At 41.5% G+C, this 17,788-nt stretch overlaps 1 protein-coding gene across 2 annotated transcripts in view; it reads left to right on the top strand.

Annotated features, from left to right (window-relative positions):
* The first annotated feature begins 3,409 nt into the window (after positions 1-3,409).
* The window catches only part of adamts3 (ADAM metallopeptidase with thrombospondin type 1 motif, 3), a 136,404-nt gene continuing 122,025 nt past the window's right edge, over positions 3,410-17,788 (top strand). For both annotated transcript variants that reach the window (XR_005894322.1, XM_041042857.1), the window contains exons 1-3: positions 3,410-3,756; positions 4,155-4,176; positions 9,061-9,488. Coding sequence is in view for 1 of the 2 variants with exons in the window: in XM_041042857.1 (XP_040898791.1) it covers positions 3,697-3,756; positions 4,155-4,176; positions 9,061-9,488 (510 nt within the window). In the remaining variant the exon portion in view is untranslated. The remainder of the gene's footprint in view (positions 3,757-4,154; positions 4,177-9,060; positions 9,489-17,788) is intronic.

Raw genomic sequence — 17,788 nt, 5'->3', positions numbered from 1 at the left:
GTCGCTCCACAGCAGGAGGTCCTTTGGACATCAGAAACACCCCGTGAAACTTCTAACATGATCGATGTGACTGCTGCTATGACCCACATCTGCAACCCAACCTTGTCTCAAGTCTTTTGGCTTTTCAACCCAACATAACCCACCTTTAACTTGGATATCCAGATTTCAGCGCAGACTGGGAGGCAGCTCGGTTTTTGGACAGCTTTGGCAATCTGTCATCTCTGGACTCCGAACAGATCAATTCCCACTTGTGTTCTTGAAATATATTGTGTTTTTCCTTGTGGATGGTAAAATGAAATTGTGTGTGGCAGCTCTATCTGCCATGTGCACATGAAGTTGTCAGCCTGTTGTGTTTTTGTTGTCATTTCTCAGTGGCGTTTTTTAAACTTTAGATTTTGTGGCTTGTACACTTTAGTGCCTTTTGTGTTTTAAATATTTCTTTAAAAATAGTACATATCTTTTCTACCCATCTGTAAAGTACGTAGTAACTTCTGCTTTTAAAAAAATACATCTACTTACCTATGGACTCTGGTGAATGACAAAAAAAAAACTGGTCTCCTTTTATGTTATTCATGCTTATGCCTCAGAGTAAGGCAGCAAATTACAACTAATTCTGCCTTTCAGTGTTAAGAAATGAAAGAGATTTCTTTAAGGCCAGTTTGTACGTCTGCGTATGAATAATACAGAGCCTACGTCAGAGCCCATGCAGGTGGTCTACGCCTTTGTGAGCATTTATATTTGTGTCTGTGTCGCTGTGAAATTGCAGCGTGCTAGTTGATGGTGAGGTTTCTATGCCACTGTGTTGAGCTTCTTTGGGTTTCAAGCGATGGCAACTGAAACTCAGTAGATCATGTCCGAGTTGGACCTAATATATATGTTGAGCAGCAATTACTTTTACTGAAATCACTGCAACAGAAAAGAGAAATGCAATCTGTTTGAGGCCCAAAGGGGTCAAATGATCCAATATTTCACAACAAACCAAAGATCAGAGGGGGAAAAAATGAATATGATGAAAAATTTATATAAATTAATCACCTCACAAGCCCTCAGATTTATCTTGTGACCCTCTGAAGGGAGCTTGACCCCTTGGTTGAGGAACTAGTGGATATGTGTATAAAGTAAAATAGCTCCACCTCAACCAGCTGTAAAAGTCCAATGTTAATTAAACACTGACACATTAGTAATAATGTAATAATTAGTTATGCTACAAGTACAAATACTTTTACTTTTGACATTTTAAGTGTAGTTTGCAGCTCATATCAGTTGGTACCTGCTGAGAACTCAAACTGGATCACGCTGCTCTTTCCTGCCGCCATTTGAATTCCAGTTTGCAGGTTGGAGGTGTTTTAATAGCACATGTCCTGTTCAAGTGAAGCCATCAATATTTATGAATGTCATTTCTATTCAGAAAGCGTGGGCCCAAGCAATTTGCCTGCATGTTAAGTCGACGTTCAATGGAGACATTTGCACTGATGTAGTCCCCCAAAGTTTGACAGGCCTACCTGTTGCTCCGGCCGGAGGCGTCCCTGTTTGCACATGCTGAGTTTATCTATATTAATATTCAGTCTCCCCACTGGTTCCTTCTCAAACCTGAAGACACGGCATTTCCACCTCAGAGAGCGCCCTGATGTGGAAGAAGCCCGAGACAGAGAAAGAAGTAGATGACATGCTGTCAGTAATGAGGCAGAGCACAGTTCATATTATTGCAAATGACTGTTACGCCCCCTAACCTGATATTACATGCAGCTCTCACCCTCTGGGGCTTTTCAGCTAGATGAGAGAGGAGCTCTCACAAATGGTTCATTCGAAATGTATTCTTGTCTGAATATTTTAAGACAGCGTTATAGTCAGAAGCATGAGAAATGAAGCTGAACAGAAAATGTTCAACAGTTTTTAAAAAAAGGCAAAAAAAACCCCCTGTTGTGACATGAAAGCTACTTTTCCCTGATTAAAACTGAAATTTCTTCCAAAGTTTAAAGGAATTTTAGTTAATGCTTGTGTATATCTGTTTGATTCTGTAGAGATGAATGTATATTATACATTGGATGTGTTGCCTTATTGTTACCGTGGTTAGCATTTGTTCCTCATCAGTTCTGGTTGAAGCCGTGGGCTGCCTCTCCTGGTTCTCCTGTCCCACCGTGTGTTCAGATGAGGAAGGGTAGGCATTAAAATTATTACCGACTGTGAGACAATCGGTATTTGGCACACACTGGTGGCGGGTCGGGGCCTCACCTGCCAGTCACAAGATGATTACAGACATAAGGAAAAATTATATTTTACAAAAAAAAAACCAAAAACAAACAAAAAACATACTTTTACATAATTTTTGCAATTTGTCTCTAAAATTTGCCAAGTGAAATAAAATCTGGAAAAATCTTTGGCTGAACTACTCAAAAGAAATCAGTAATCAATAAGACTGTTTTAGAGGTCATCATATCCATCAGAGCCCATAACTGGTGTATACAGGTAATCAATGCTTGATAGCATACTGCAGCTGTAATAATGACATGTCAAAATGTTCATATCCAGCTTTAAACTGTTTTAAACATGTGAATGGTTTGCTCTTGTGTACATCTGATATCTGATTACAGCTATAAAAAACAAAAAATAGGTTTTAATTGCCCCACAATATAAATAATATATTTATGCTGTCCTGTCCTGTCCTGTCCTGTCCTGTCCTGGGAGGAGGTTAGGGAGGTGTGATCTTCCTCCTCATCCTCCGCCTCTTCTGTCCCCCTCATATGTTCAGGTTAAGGACAGAGTAAATACCCAGCAGCCTGTCTCATCCTCTCCTGTCCTGCAATGAGGTTAGGGAGGTGTGATCTTCCTCCTCCTCCTCCGTCCCTCCATGTGTTCAGGTTCAGGAGTGTCTTCAGGACATAGGATTATTATTGTTTTTCAGTACTGATATAGAAATATGTGGTTATATATCTATTTCTCATTCAGGTTGAGCAGCTTATCTCATCCTGGGATGAGCTTAAGGAGTTTGGATCTTCCTCCTCCTCCTCCTCCTCATGCTCTGTCCCACCATGTGTTCAGGTAAAGGACAGAGTGTTTGTCAGGCTGTAGGACTGTTGTTTTCAGTAATGAAATAGGAATGTGTGGTTCTGTATAAACTGAGCAGCCTGTCTCACCCTGTCCTGTCCTGGGATGAGGTTAGGGAGGTGGGACCTTCCTCCTCCTCCTCCTCCTCCTCCTCCTCTTCCTCCTCCTCTGTCCCACCATGTGTTGAGGCTGGAGGAGAGGGCACACTGACGTCAGGCAGGGCTGGTCTTGCCGTTTATTAACCGGAGGAGCAAAGTGCCAGGTTGTGAGAGCCTCACACTGCAGCTCTGTCCGGCCAGCGGCAGAGGGGATGTCTTACTAACTTCACCAAAAACTTTCTAGAAAACTCAGTCAACAGAAAAAAAAGAAAAAAAAAACACCGACTTACTGACACAGTGTCGTAACTCGCCTCATTCCTGTTTTAATGAAACTTTAACTACTTCATGTCTTTTTTCTTTTTTCCTTTTTAAAACTGAAACAGAGGCTCAGCCTTCACATCCACTTTGATTTTGAATGAGCCGGGTCACGCTTGCGTAGAGACTTTTTCTTTTCCCGATTTTTTTCCCCTCCCCTTTTATTTTTTTAAAATAATTTTTCGTTGGGATAAAGTTTTTTTTTTTTTTTTTTTTCTTTTATCATTTAAGACTCGTGATGGCTGTCCTGTCACTAGCGGTACTGCTTGTAGGATTTGTATTGACTTCAGCTGACAAGGTAAGTGTCTGTGTCGCTTCGCCCGTTGCCTCGTTTTTACACGCAAGTGTGCGCAATATTCGCCCGTTAAACCGACCCCCGTGAATATGGAAGAAATCCAGCTGGAAATCCGGAGGAGTGGAACAGAAACTCTGTCCAAACTTTCACATTTGGCTGTGTAAATGCGCACACTGCTTCCTCTGTGAAATACACGTTGACACCGCACCACGCATGAGTTTTGCCTGTTACATAAGACATGTAAAATAGAGGCATTTTGGTTAAAAGTTTTACAAGCAGCTCAGGCTACAGTAAACTGCTGCAGGGCGGTAGTGTAGCTGCTGCTGGACATCTCAGCCTCTCAGATCATGATTTCCTTTTGGCTTGCGCCGCGTTTTAACGAGCTTTTTCTTCTCTTACAGGCTGGTGAAGTAGATAGAGAGGGTAAGTCCCGTTTCTTTCTTGTTTATGTTATTAATAATTGAGTAAAAGTTGTGAGAAAGCAGAGGAGATTTTCATCCTAGAGACTGAAGAGGACAACTTGGTGTGCTGAGATCAAAGTGGGAGGGGAGTTTGTGTGTGAGGAGCCCTGTAATACCCCCACCTACCCCCTCCCCGTCATTCCCCCTACACACACACACACACACACACACACACACACACACACACACACACACACACTTATATTACATGAGCAAACTGCTTCAAGGGCTTTGTTATACAGGAAAGAAAATTCGACTTTTAAATCCTGCACATCTGTTATCCATTTTGAGGTTAAGAAACAAGTGAGCTGCAACGGTGTCCACGTAGGATCCTTTTACACCCGCCGTTATCTTGTGAACATCTCAAGGGCCCTTACACAGAGAGATGACAGTTGGTGGTCGAGCATCGTTGCGCTGTAGTCGAGCAGTCGTGGTTGCCCGTTGGCTGTAGTTTTACCACTGTTGGCTCTGCTTTGCCATTATGGGCCTTGTAAAGCAGCAACTTCACCCATGTGGTGTGGATTGTATTAGATTTTTCACCTCCATCTTTTCTTCTTCCACAAGTTGAAGTCAGTGGGCCTCATGTGAGAGCCGTTTGTATGAACAGACGTCTTCTTTAGAGGTACGTTCAAGTGATGGCAAGGATGATTTCAAACATAAAGTTAAAAACCTCTGGTCCGAATCGATGGCGAACTCTGCATTTTCCCGCGGGTTCAGTTTCTTCAGCTCCTGCCTGCCCAAATACCGAATGGCAACAGATGTTGTTGCTCATCCATTTCAGACGTCGGTTCATTCTTTGGCTAGCTGCTAGCGACTGTTGATTTCGCTTATCCACATCGCAGCATGCAGAGTACTTGGCTCTAGGAGCCATTTAGCTTCAGCTCGCAGAGTTCATCTTCTGGTCACGTGGCATCGACACCAACGGCATTCATGTAATCCAGACCTGTTGTATAAGTCATGTACAGAGTGTTTGCCTTCCACCTCTGTGGGAAAAAGACTTGTTTCAAATTAATAATGAAAGAAACTTAATTAAACTTAATTTATGATAAAGATTTCACGATTTTCTTTCACTGGCATATTTTGGCTCGACAGCTTATACAGTCAATAGTTGTTGAGAAAATTCTCTCAGGCCCTTCATGGTTTTTATTCATGTTACTGTCCAGAGGAGCATCGGCTGTTATAGCAGCTGGCAGCGCAGCATCACACTGCACCATGTTTTTCACCAGTGTCATGTCAAATGATTCCCCCTCAGTTTCTGTCCCTGTACAGCTCTGCTCTGTTGACATGTTGATAGCAGTATTAAAATTTTAAAATCGTTCCGGGTCCCTAAGACAACATCTGACACTGTTAAATTTGCTATGGTATCATCGGCTGATTTCCAACAGCGGGTCTTAAAGCTCCACTGTGTAAAGTTCTTTTTTTAACCTCATCCACCCCTGTGGGCAGTTGACTGTTGGCTGATGTCTTTGTGGTTTGTTCAGGTTCACAGGTTTTCAGATTGAGGCGTTGAATCAGCCAATTTTCTTGTCAGTGCTAGATCTCTAAGGTCAGCATGGTGTGTCAGGTCTCAGAGGAGTACAGGTGTCCATACAGATTAGTGATAAATTTAATGAAAAACCAACATAAAGTCTTGTAATAAGTTGTTGGCCTATCAGAAGTGTCCACATTCAGCAGATCCAATGCTCTTGGCAGAGATTTTGCAAGTTTCTGAACTCTGTTGGCGGGATAAACATCTGTAGCTGTAGCAAGAGAAAGACAAAAGAGAGGGAATGAACAAAAGAGAAGAATTCAGATCCAGGTCTGAATTACAGACAACAAGACAATCACTGATGATTGTGAGAATTTCTGAAAAAAAAAAAACAAAATCAAATCCAGTCCAGGAATATTGGTCTTTAATTAGGATTAAGGAAATGGGCTGGGCCGAGGAGAAGTTTTGCATCTTACTCTCATAGTTCAGGAGTCATGGGTCAAAGCGCTTCATAACTGACCACATGGTGGCGCTGTCAGTACCAAAATCTCTCTCACAAATAAGCAAATAAATAAATGAACTCTCAGGACTAATAAACTTGGCATAGATAGTTATATTGACAGTACTATTCCTCAAGTGTGTGATTTGTAGAGCTTGACTTCCGTAGCCATGGAAGTCAGTGGACAAAAGTGAAAAACCTTCAACAGAAATGTTTCTAGCCTTGCCTTTTCACTTTGACAGACAAGGCTAGAAACATAGTTTTGAACAGACCCTGAGAAAATGAGAGACACTGCAAGTGTAATCTGAAATCACAGTCACAGTTTTTTTGGGTGACAATGAAGGATGCATGCCAGTGGGCCTTGGAGTGGATAACATTTTAGAATAATCTAACAGGTAGAGTCTAAGTGCTGTCTGGGCACGCTCTGCACTGAATGTATTTCATCTTTCACTCAAAATTGTGAGCAATTGTGGCTCTTTTGCGAACAGCTACAGCTTCACAGTCAAAATGTGACCTTGTAAACCTCCGCCACACACACCAATTATACTCCTTGGAAAGTAAGCTTAGCTTTTATTCTTTTTTCTTTATACACAAAATAAATGGATTTCAAACCATGCTTCTGTATTTGCAGTTCAGGTCAGTAAATCTTACATTTTTCCCTCAAGAGCAAATTTCCCACATGGGGCTGCAAACCAAAGCCTTTAAGGTCTGTTCAAAGTCAATGTTCCTTTAAAGCAGCAATCTCCAAGGCTTCAGTCCTGGTTGATTTGGTGAAACCTGCAGTTAGTGGTGGCAATGGCAAATACGGTTACAGTATAAAACAGGTCACAGAATTCTGTGGGCGGCAAAACAAACTATTATCGTTTTCATGAAGAAGTCGGGCAATAATTGGCCTTTTTCCACCGTTCTGTGAGCGACGGTGATCTGATTTCACGCTGCACACGGCATTAGCCTGAAAACGGCAGGGCACAGTGGAGGCACCTGGTTACCTCGCTGAGAAGTTGGAGGTGTGCAGCCTGTCACCTGCAGCTCGTCATCTAACAGCTCACTGTGGCTGCGCCCCCATGTTTCATTACTCCCTGCAATATTTCAAGCTGATCCAAAAATAATGTCCAAAAACGCCCAAAATGACAGTTGTCTTGTTTCGTAGACGTATTTTTGAGCCCACTCACAAACGCATTGCGTTTCCTGTGACTACTTCATAATAAAACTACTACTTTGTGTTTCTGGTGGCCGCTTGACAAGAAAAGCTTCCCTGTATTTTGCCAGGTAGACACTTTTAATGTGATGCAGCAGCTATACCTGTGACACAGATAACGTTTTTTTTTTTTTATCCCAAATTCAAGGTTTGATAGTTTCTTATGTTGTCATAAATACTTAAAGTTGTAGAGGTATAAGATTTAAATCCTAGTTTTCAAGGGCGATAGGAAAAGATGAAAATGCATTGTCAGTCTGAATGTACAGAAATCTGCTCTTTTCCTTTTTCTAAGTAATGAAATGACTCTTGAGATTAGAACGGGGCCCCCCTGAGGATTAAGCACTGAAACCTTGCTCTTGCAAATACACTCTAATGAACTGAGCTCATTCTTGGCTTCTCTTTGACCCATGGCTCTACAACTTTTTCATCCCTCTAAGATTTGTCACACCAGCTTTCTCACAAAGCGGACGGTGGGGAAATGTGTAGTGCTCTAGCCAAACTTAGAACAGCCCTACACATGTTGCACAACATTTTGCAGGTATCAATATCAAACGACCGACTCCGAGTCATTCGTGTTTGCGGAAGGAGTAAAGCTAACATGATGCAACCGTGAGGTATTTTCTCTGTAAAAAAAAAAAAAAAAGGCCTTTGATGTCTTTGCATGTTCAAACCCAGACACGTGCCGGCAGTTTGCTTCGGTTGTGGAGATCTGACAGTGGAGTGTTGTTTCCTATCTGTGTTAATCTGTTAAAGTCAGTGTGATCAAGCAGCTTCCATCCCTCAGACTTTGGTGTTTCATTTTCTCAGTATCATCATCATATTGGCTCTGTGATGTCTGCGTGTTTCTTCTCAAAAGCCTGTCAATTGCATGTTTTTTTTTTTAATTCTTTCGTTCAACATCACATGTCCAGAGTGTACACACTATGATTTGTAAAGCATGTCATTTCCTAAGACGTGTAATTTGAGTTTCACCATTGACACCTGTTTGAATGTCCTCTAGTCAAAACCTACAAGATAATTACAAGGTTTCGATATTCATGTTACATTTTTTTCCAACCAAAACCAACCAAAGAAATTTTGAATGTGTCTGCAATTGCACTCATTCTGAAAAGCAAACCAAGCTTGGGTGGAAATTTCTTTTAAACTGTGAGTGTTTCAAGGCCCACAAATTTGAGTTGACCACAAATTTGCCAATGAACAAGGGCCTGAGGGTTGATAATGATCACCATCCACTGTAGGAGTCATATTTTTTTTGCGCAAGGTATTTACTTTGGATATGTTAGAGGCAGTAACAGCTTATTAAGAACTTCTGGAAGGGCAGTTTTCCTTCTCTACAGTCTTTAACTGCCATGCTTCAGCCTGTAGCTGCATTGTGAGATCTAAAAGTGTAATGGCTTAAAAGACAAATCACAGCCTTCTCATTCATTTCAAAGACCAATGGATTAACATGGGTGCCCTAGGAAAGGCTCTGGCAAAGAAACACAAGCAAAACAACAGGCAGTCCGGGCTTAATGTTTGCCAAAGTGTTGTCTAGCGTCCACATTTGTGGCCACTCAAATACATGCAAACTAAAAGGAAACATAAAAATCTAACATGCAGTTATGTGTTGTTATTTTTTTTTGTACTTCCTGCTGCGTTGAAACAAAAAAAAAAATCTATTTGTCATTGTGCTGTTTTACAGAGCAGCTGAGGAACCGCCTGAAGGAATATGGCCTGGTCACTCCCTTCAGCACCGACTCTCATGGACACTACCTGTCACACCTGCTCTCGGCCACTCACAAGCAGCGTGTCAAGAGGGAGGTGTTTTCCTCCAATGAAGCTGATCAGAAACTTTTCTTCAACATCACCGCCTTCGGGAAGGAGTTCCACCTCCGCCTGCGCCCAAACAACAGGCTGGTGGCCCCTGGTGCGATGGTGGAGTGGCACGACATGGTTCAAGGATTCGGGAACGCCAGCGACAGTGTCGGTGACGATGCCAACCAGACAGATACCAGCAACGGGACGGAGAGGATACTGCGCCGTGAGCTGTTAAAGACGGACTGCACTTTTATCGGTGACATCTCAGACGTCCCTGGGGCCTCGGTTGCTATTAACAACTGTGACGGACTGGTAAGTCCTCCTTCAGCCATAAAGCTCCTTAGTCACCCCACCCCCTCAAACCCCGTCTTTTCATTACAAAAGTGCCATGACCTTATCAAGTGACACTAAGGGAATTTAGATGGCGGTACCTCCTAAGTTTAGCCTTTCTTTGCGTCAGCACTCGCCATTTTTACAGCACATTGTTTTTGGAGATATTCTTCAGGCGGGCAGACGGAATAGCTTTTTGTACAGAAGTTTGTCACGGGTGAGTGGTCATCCATTGCACCCAGAAACCCAACGGATTTCCCCCCCCCCGCCTCTTCCCAACATAAAACACGAGTCTTCATTGTGCTGCACAAAAGTCTGCAGTCCTACACTCCCCGTCACCCCTCGTAAAACACTTGAACAGTAATTGAGAAATGACCTGGGCCAAAATCCCCTTGAGTAGGCGAGTGAAACATCTCTGCATTCAAGGAAAGACTCATTTAGCCTTTAGCCTAAGCCAGAGTCCTTCAAATGACGTTCTGTGCTGAAAGGCTGCAGACTTTTGAAAAGCAACACAGAGGATGTACCGTAACTCTTAAATCATGGTCGGGAGTTCGCAGTCCACATGTTAAGAAAGATAAAGCTGGCGTTACTTTATCATTTAATGATGACAGAAGCTGTGCTGAGGAAACTGAACCGAACCAATGTATTTTATCTTGTTAACAAGTACTGTCTGTGTAGCTGTGGTCAGATAGTGCTCAACTGTACTTTGTCCCCTAAGAGGAAACAGGTGTGTCGCTCCAGCACTGAATTTCTGTTGAACTACAGTGGGCTTGTTTTCCCGAAAAGACAAGAGCTGGTGATAAAAAAAGAAAGTAAGAGTCATCCCACGTCTTGATTGTTTTGGTTTAATGTACATTGGTCAGGCTGTTTTACCGTAAGCCTTCATTACAGAGCTTCGAACAGAGTAGCTGCCTCCTCTCAGCTTGTCAAACTGTGACCTAGACCCTGAAGTATGTGACCAAACATGATATCAGCCATCAAAAATGCAGCCACAGAGTTGTTTCAGACTAAACCACTCTTCCCAAGTTTATCACAATAAAAGAATGTGTCACCCAATACTACAGTGTGGCTTTTTCACCACTAGTGGTGGAGCTGTAGGACTGACAATGTGATCTGTCTGTCGGTCCATCGCTTGGATCCAGGCTAAAATATCTCAACAGCAATTGTACAGCTATTCATGGTCCCTGGAGGGTGAATTGTAATGATCCCTTCGCTCTTCATGTTGCGTCACCAGCAGGCCAAATGTTTGTACAGATATTCACTGTTTCCAGGGTTTTTGGGTTTGAGTGAAATATCTCAACAACTATTAGATGGATTGCCTTGGAATTTGGTACATATATTCATGTCCCCTGCAGGTTGAACCATAATGAATTTGGTGTTACTCAGTATTGCAGCTTGTCCAATATTTTTGCGTAGATCCACTTTTTTGACCCGAATATCTGCAAAACTAATGGCATTCTTAATTAACACGCTAACACGCTGAACTAAGGTGATGAACATGGTAAACATTATACCTGCCAAACATCAAGATGTTAGCATTGTCATTGTGAGCATGTTAGCATGGTGACAATGTAAAGCACTGCTGTGCGTAAGTGTAGCCTCACAGAGCTGTTTACATGGCTGCAAACTCTTTGTCTTGTCAATAAATAATAATAATAACAATGGATGTGTATGAGCTGCGTCAGGCTGCGGCTGCACAGACAACACGTGTTAGGAAGATAAATTCATTGTTGGTTTTAGTTTCTTCAGGGGAATTTTTGAAAGTAATAAAAAACAGAAAGTGACACCGGCCTTATCGTTTTAATTACACTGCAGAGGTTCACTTTATTCTCGACACATTGAAATATGTGAAACACTGCAGCACATCTTGTGAGAGGTTCTCACAAGCAGGCGTGGGAGTGTGAGTGTGCGGGTTTTTTTAAGGTGGTAGGAGGAGATTTCCATGAAACATGGGCTGATGTCCCAGGAAATTATTAGGTATTGTTTTGGGTTTCGCATGAAACTTGAGTCAATCGTCATATGATGACAGAGCCACAGTAAACGCACACTGAAAGCCTATCTTTAATAAATAAGTCTAAATTTCAAAATCTAAAGTAAAAGCCATAACATGTGCTTATATATGGTATAAAGATGACCAAAATATGTGACCTACTTATCTGTTTACAGTGTATCTTCATGACCTTTCCTGCGTTATTTGTAGTTGCCACTGGAGATGCATAAAGAACCTTGATCCATGAAATAAATGGGGAGCCAAAACCGAACCTTTACAGGGCTGAGAAGAGATAATCCCACTCAACTCTGACAAAGGCCTTTTCCGTATCTAATAAAATCAGTGTGTCAGGGTGGCAACTTGAGTTAGATCAGTATATAATATCAAATAATCTGCGAGTATTATGGACCCTTAGTTTGAGTTTAAACTCTTGATTAATTTTTTATTGATCTTTTGTTATACAGCCAGAACCTATGTAAAATCTCAGTTATTAATCTCGATGCCTCAGATAGTCGTATCTGATGAGCCACATATTTTCTTATCCTGTGCCCGTGTTCATGATATTAATGTCTGGAACCGTTTCTTAATTTAGTTGGCTCTGAGCTTTCTACCATTTGAGTCTTACTCAAATGATTACTTTCTGTATTAATTGTTCAGTCTATAAAATGTCAAGAAGAGAAGAAAAAGGTTTCCATCAAAATTCCCCGGAGCCCAAAGATGTTTTCACATCATGTGTTTTTTTCCCAACCAACTGCCCAAAACTCAGAGTTATTCAGTTTAAATTGTTTAAAACACAAAGAAGCAGAAGATGAAAACAGAAAATTTCTGTCCTTTTTTTTCTCAATAAACAAATTAAAAATTTAATCAATCTTCAAAATAGTTGCTGATTAATTTTCTGTTGATTGTTTCAGCTCCTCAACCAGCAATAGTCTGCAAATATGACAACTAATGATACCGTTTCAGGGGACTTTTGAGTCCAAAGCTGAAGAAAATGTCATTTAACAGTTTTAATTTTAGTTAATTAAACTAAGAGAAAATACACATCCAAATTCTTGGCAGAGCATCCCAGTGAGTCCAGATAATTCTGAGTGATAGTTTTGTGTCACTCAGACAGTTTTGTGATGTTCGACTGCTGGTGGCAGTTCATGTATTTTTGTATTTTTTATTTCCAAAGTTTTTGACCTAAGGGAGAGTATATATATATATATATAAACTAAATAAGACACAAAACAATCTCAATGTGAATTAAACCTTGCGGCATGTCTAATCTAATGTGTAGGTTTAGTTCAATTTGTTAATCTTTATTGTTTTTGTCCCCGGAGGTCTCAGCTCTGCCTCTGAGGAATGTTAATTTGTTCAATAACTAATTTAAAGTGATCGAGCCAGAATCATCACAAGATATTTAATAATATACTGAATATCAATCAGCATTTTCACTTTGGAGACCACACCTAAAGGACTTCATGTTTCTGTCATTATACTGTCTTTGTATCATCAAAGACAGTATAATGAAGGATCAGGACATTAGGGCAACTGCCCAGGAGACTGCTGGGAGACGTGCTGTCAGCTCCTGTGAAAAGCTTTAATGAAAGCCTATGAATTTCACATGATACAGTACTTTACAACAAATCCACATAGGATTAGCTGTCAGCCATTGGCTATTTAAGCTGTGTCTGTTTTGGACAAATGTAAATAAACAGGTCCAAAGTCACAGTGAACTTTTTCTGTATTAAACCAGACCAGGATCTTTCTGTAACCTTAACCAGGAGCTGTGAGTTACACAGAAAAGTTTAATAAGGCTGTAGTCACCACAAATTTTACTGATCCATTCAATATCAATAAATGTGTGACTTTTATTGTTATTAAAATGTTTGCTCCGACAGTTCATTATTCCAGGCAGATAAGGCGATCTGGTGATCGCAAACTACAAGACTCCATATTTTACTCTGTGATTCGACTCATGAGCTTAACAGCTGCAGCTGTGTGGCTGTTAAAGTCAACATGATGTTTTGAATTGTTTTTGACACCTTTCACAAACTGAATTTCCAGCACCTCTTTGTCAGTTGTAACTAAAAACGAATGCCTACCTGGGAACATTAGTGTAGACGCTGCTGTCACTACTGACATATCAAATTAAAATTTCTCCTTTTTCATAATTACTGTTTTCAATCAAAAGTACAGAAGTCCAAACAAACACTAGCGACATGTATATTGAGTTCTTTGCAGATAGAAAGTGATAGTTTCTGTTTCACTTTAAAAAGTAGATTTTAGATTGCTGCTTGCCCTTTCCTGAGATTTTTGATCTGAATGTCAGAGGAGAAAGAACAGAGGCAGAATTTACAATGTGAAAATACCAGTCTAATCACTTACAAGATAATGCCAGTCAGACCTTTAAGTCAGCCCTGTGCACTGCAGGATTCGGCCATTTCCTTTGATTGGAGCAGGAGGAAGCAGTTCATCACTCGGACAGATTCAGTCTTTCTTCTCTGAGACATTTATAGTTGATCCTTGCAGGACATTCGGGCCTGAGTGGGGGGCCACACAGGATGTGAGAGTTTTGCTTTGTAAATACTGTTGTGGCAGGATGTCACTTTGAAGACGCCAACAGCCATCACAGGCCAGTCGCTCTGCCCAGTGGAGGGATCATTTGAGAAAGCTGCTGCTGCTGGACAGCACTGAGCGGAAGCGTACTGTCAGTGGATGTTTAACAGAAATGGTCACAGTTGGACCAAAACAAGTAAATATTACACATTCAGGATAAAAGCTGAATTTAAATAATCCTGTTTTTTTGCAGCTCAAATACACTTATTGCTTTTTACTGTCCGTTAAAGGACTCTGGCTCACACTGTGATCACAATCTCATTTGTCTTTTTTCCCTTCGCTTTCTGTGACCAGCTGTCAACATCCAGAGGACTTCATTTACTGTAACCTGCAGTGATCAGGGCCCTGCTGCAGCAGGAAACTACATATTCTGGATATAATTACACTAAAGTAAAGCCACCGGGAGGACAATGAGTGAAAACCAGAAAGATTTTGCCAAACTAATAACCAGTCAATGAGAATTAAAATTAATCTGATTTAAAAAAAAAAAAAATAATTATGTTGACACGGTTTAATTTAACCATTTCTTGTTTTTGTGACTCATTAAAATGGACGTTAGCACAGTCCGCTTTCAGTGATTTGAAGCATTTTCCCTGCTGTCAGCATCACAAGTGGACTTCATTTACTTTAAACTGCAGCAATCAGTGCTGCAAAACAACAGGAAATAACACATTAAGGATGTGCTGGGACAGAAAAAGAGATGAAATTCAGTTTAAATTCACATGCCTTCATAAGAAAATCAGTGGGAACCAAAATGTGATTATTCGTCCCCATAGTAACATACTGTTGAGATTATACTACACTCTGTAGCTTCACTGTTTGGTCTCCTGGCTGCTGTAATGCAGAATGTGATCGTCTTTTCTCTCGTTTGCTGCCTAAATGCAAAGCATGTAGGACTGCATAACTCGACATCAAACACTCTGCAAACCAGTGGTTGCTGATGAAAAAGCCTGTCGTTGAGGGCCAGTGGTCTTTGATCTCAAGTGGTAGCCCTAGCCCGTGTTAGGTGTGTGTTTTACTGTTTCTTAATTATAGCCAGGCTGCTGTCTGGAAGTCTTTACTGCAGCAGGCAGGCAAGAAGACAGGCTGCCTGACTGCTGAATGCTTATGAGGCAGATACTTTGCCTCAGCAGCAGCAGCAGCAGCAGCAGCACTGGGGGGGTGAAGTGAGGGTGATCTTTGCTGGCCTGTGTGGGAGACAGCCTTCATGTTGCATGAATGTCAGAGAAACCAGGGAGAGGGGTTTCTTGATAGAAGCCGATGAAATACATCAGTGCAGCGTTTCCCTCTTTCCGTCTTCAGAAATGAACGTGGAAGGACATTTTCAGGGACTGAAATGACAACCACTCATTCTACCTTGTCATGAAAAAAGCATGAAGAGCCTCCGGCTTCTGTGCTTGACATGTACAGTGCACCTCAGAGCAGTGAAGGCTGAGGAGGGTCGTCTCTGGTTGTTCAGGTTTAATTAGCTTATGACAGTACGTCAAGTTTGGGACTGTTAATTAGCCTGGTAAGTTTGAGTAAGCCATCACAATTTGGATGTAACATTAGGTGTGAATGTTTTTTCTAACTTTAGCTAACACAGTAGTTGTTCCATATTCCACCTGTATAACATTACTGACCTTAGGGCTCTGGGACTTCACGTTTTTGCTCCTCAGCCAAACTACCAACTTAAAACCAATGCCACAGTACTAGTTTGTAGGACACATCTGTCTATGAGACCTTCCTGAGTGCAGGAACTTCGTAGCAGATGAATTTATACATAAAACTTTCAAGGATTGATAACACTGAATAGTTTCCTTTGAATTATCTCTGATATTGGCATGGAAAGATCTGATGCTGGTGCTCAGTTCTTGGCTGACGGTCAGCTGACTGTCTTGTTTGTGAAACTTTTATCTCTTCAGCGGAGAAACATTGCAGCCTTGTGTGATTCAGAAACTCTCTTTGATGCTCCTTCCTATTTCAGGGTTAATGTGTGGACCTTTTATGAAGATCGATCACACTGATAAAGATCTGAAAACTTATAAGCTGGTACCCATCTTCTGTGTCTTATACATGCAGAGATGAAAGAGTAGACATACATGCTGGTGTAAGACCGAAATCTTTAAAACATGGACTGTCTTTTCACTGTTTTTGAAAATATGGGCTCCATGAAGGCTCTTGCTTCCGTTAACAGGATATAATGACAGTGTTTGATCCTTGGAACACACCTGGTCTGTGCCGAGGTTTTAGTAAAAGGACGGCAGTTTTACAAGTACAGTACGTCCGTCGTAAACAGTCAGAAGAAGGAGGGACGCGGTCTCAGCTGAGGACGGCTGGTTGTGTCAGCCTTGTTTCTTTTTTTTTTTTCGTTCACGTGGATGAAACATGCTGCACACGACTCTTTAAAAATAAGGATTAGAGCAAACAACGAAGGAATGCGACTGACCTCGAGATGTCAGATGTGGGTGTACGCTGTATCATTCCCATCCTCCCCCTCGTCCTCCTTCCCCGTCATGAGTTCTGGCCTCTCTTCATGTACTCTCGTGCTCACAGGGTTCCCTTGTCACAGAGCTGATGGTTCACATAATGCAGATATTTTATTGTGGAGTTGAGGGAGGGGGGGTCTTCTCATGTCTGATGTATTTTTGGACCTGAGGACTCAGGACTTGATCTCTGGGTCTGTTTCTTGTCCAGATATACAGAGCAGGGAAGATGATCAAGGAAGTTAATGATCTGCTTCTAAAGTTGATGATGAGATGAGTAACTCCCTCACGCTGCTGTGAATGACATATGATGGGTGACGGAGCTCCAGGCCTCGAAAAAAACATTCAAGATTTTAATGAGGCAAACACTGAAAACATGCTAAGCCACCAGTGAGCTTGATTCCACTTTGTGCACTGATGCAGGGCTTGTGCTGGATAATGTGTCCCTTAGGATGTGACTCACACCTGACACTAGTATTTACTAACAGCAGTGTTGAAATTAAACAGGAGGAATAAGTGTAAAGCTCGTTTGTGGTGTGACTTTGAGTTTTCACTACATTAAGACTTAAGTCCCATTCAAATGGGATTAACGTCATTGGGTGGGGAGGGAGGCGGGGGATCAAATGTTCCCTGTAGACCCTTGGTAATTTAAGTCATTGTTCTGGACGGGATTTTAAACTTTGCGAAATTACAGGATTATGGTTTGTGCTAAACACAGACGTTCAGCAGGACGACCCAAAAGAGAAAGCTAATAAATACAAGAAATGTTCATAAATCTGTTTAGAACTATGAGAAAAAAAAGACTTTTCAGAACTTGCCTGAGAATCACGCAGTTGTCTGTACATTCATGGGTACATTACAAACAGGAAGTGGTAGTAGCTAAATCAGAAGACTTTGGCAAAATGCAAACAACACATACAAGCTAAAAATGCGGCTCAGAAGAGAATAGGAGAACCTTTGTGTAGCCGACATTACAACAGCCCATTAGTGAGCTTTTACGTGGTGTAGCTCTCCTGACGGCTGTAACTTTTTTTTCCGTTGTCGTAAACATCGGCGTGATAGCATCGTGTTTAGCTGGAAGTGCTGCTGTGCCTAAGTGCAGCCTCACACAGCTGCTGTGGCTGTAAACTTTCAGTCTTTTTAATGCTACTGTTATGCTCTCTGTTTACACTGAGCCAGATGAAGGCTTTGTTTACTTGATAGGTACTGTCTGACCCAACTGCGTG

Source organism: Toxotes jaculatrix, chromosome 7 (assembly GCF_017976425.1).
Source record: "Toxotes jaculatrix isolate fToxJac2 chromosome 7, fToxJac2.pri, whole genome shotgun sequence".
NCBI lineage: Eukaryota > Metazoa > Chordata > Actinopteri > Toxotidae > Toxotes > Toxotes jaculatrix.
Note: the sequence above shows the minus strand (reverse complement) of the source record. Positions and strands in the feature narration are given on the sequence as shown.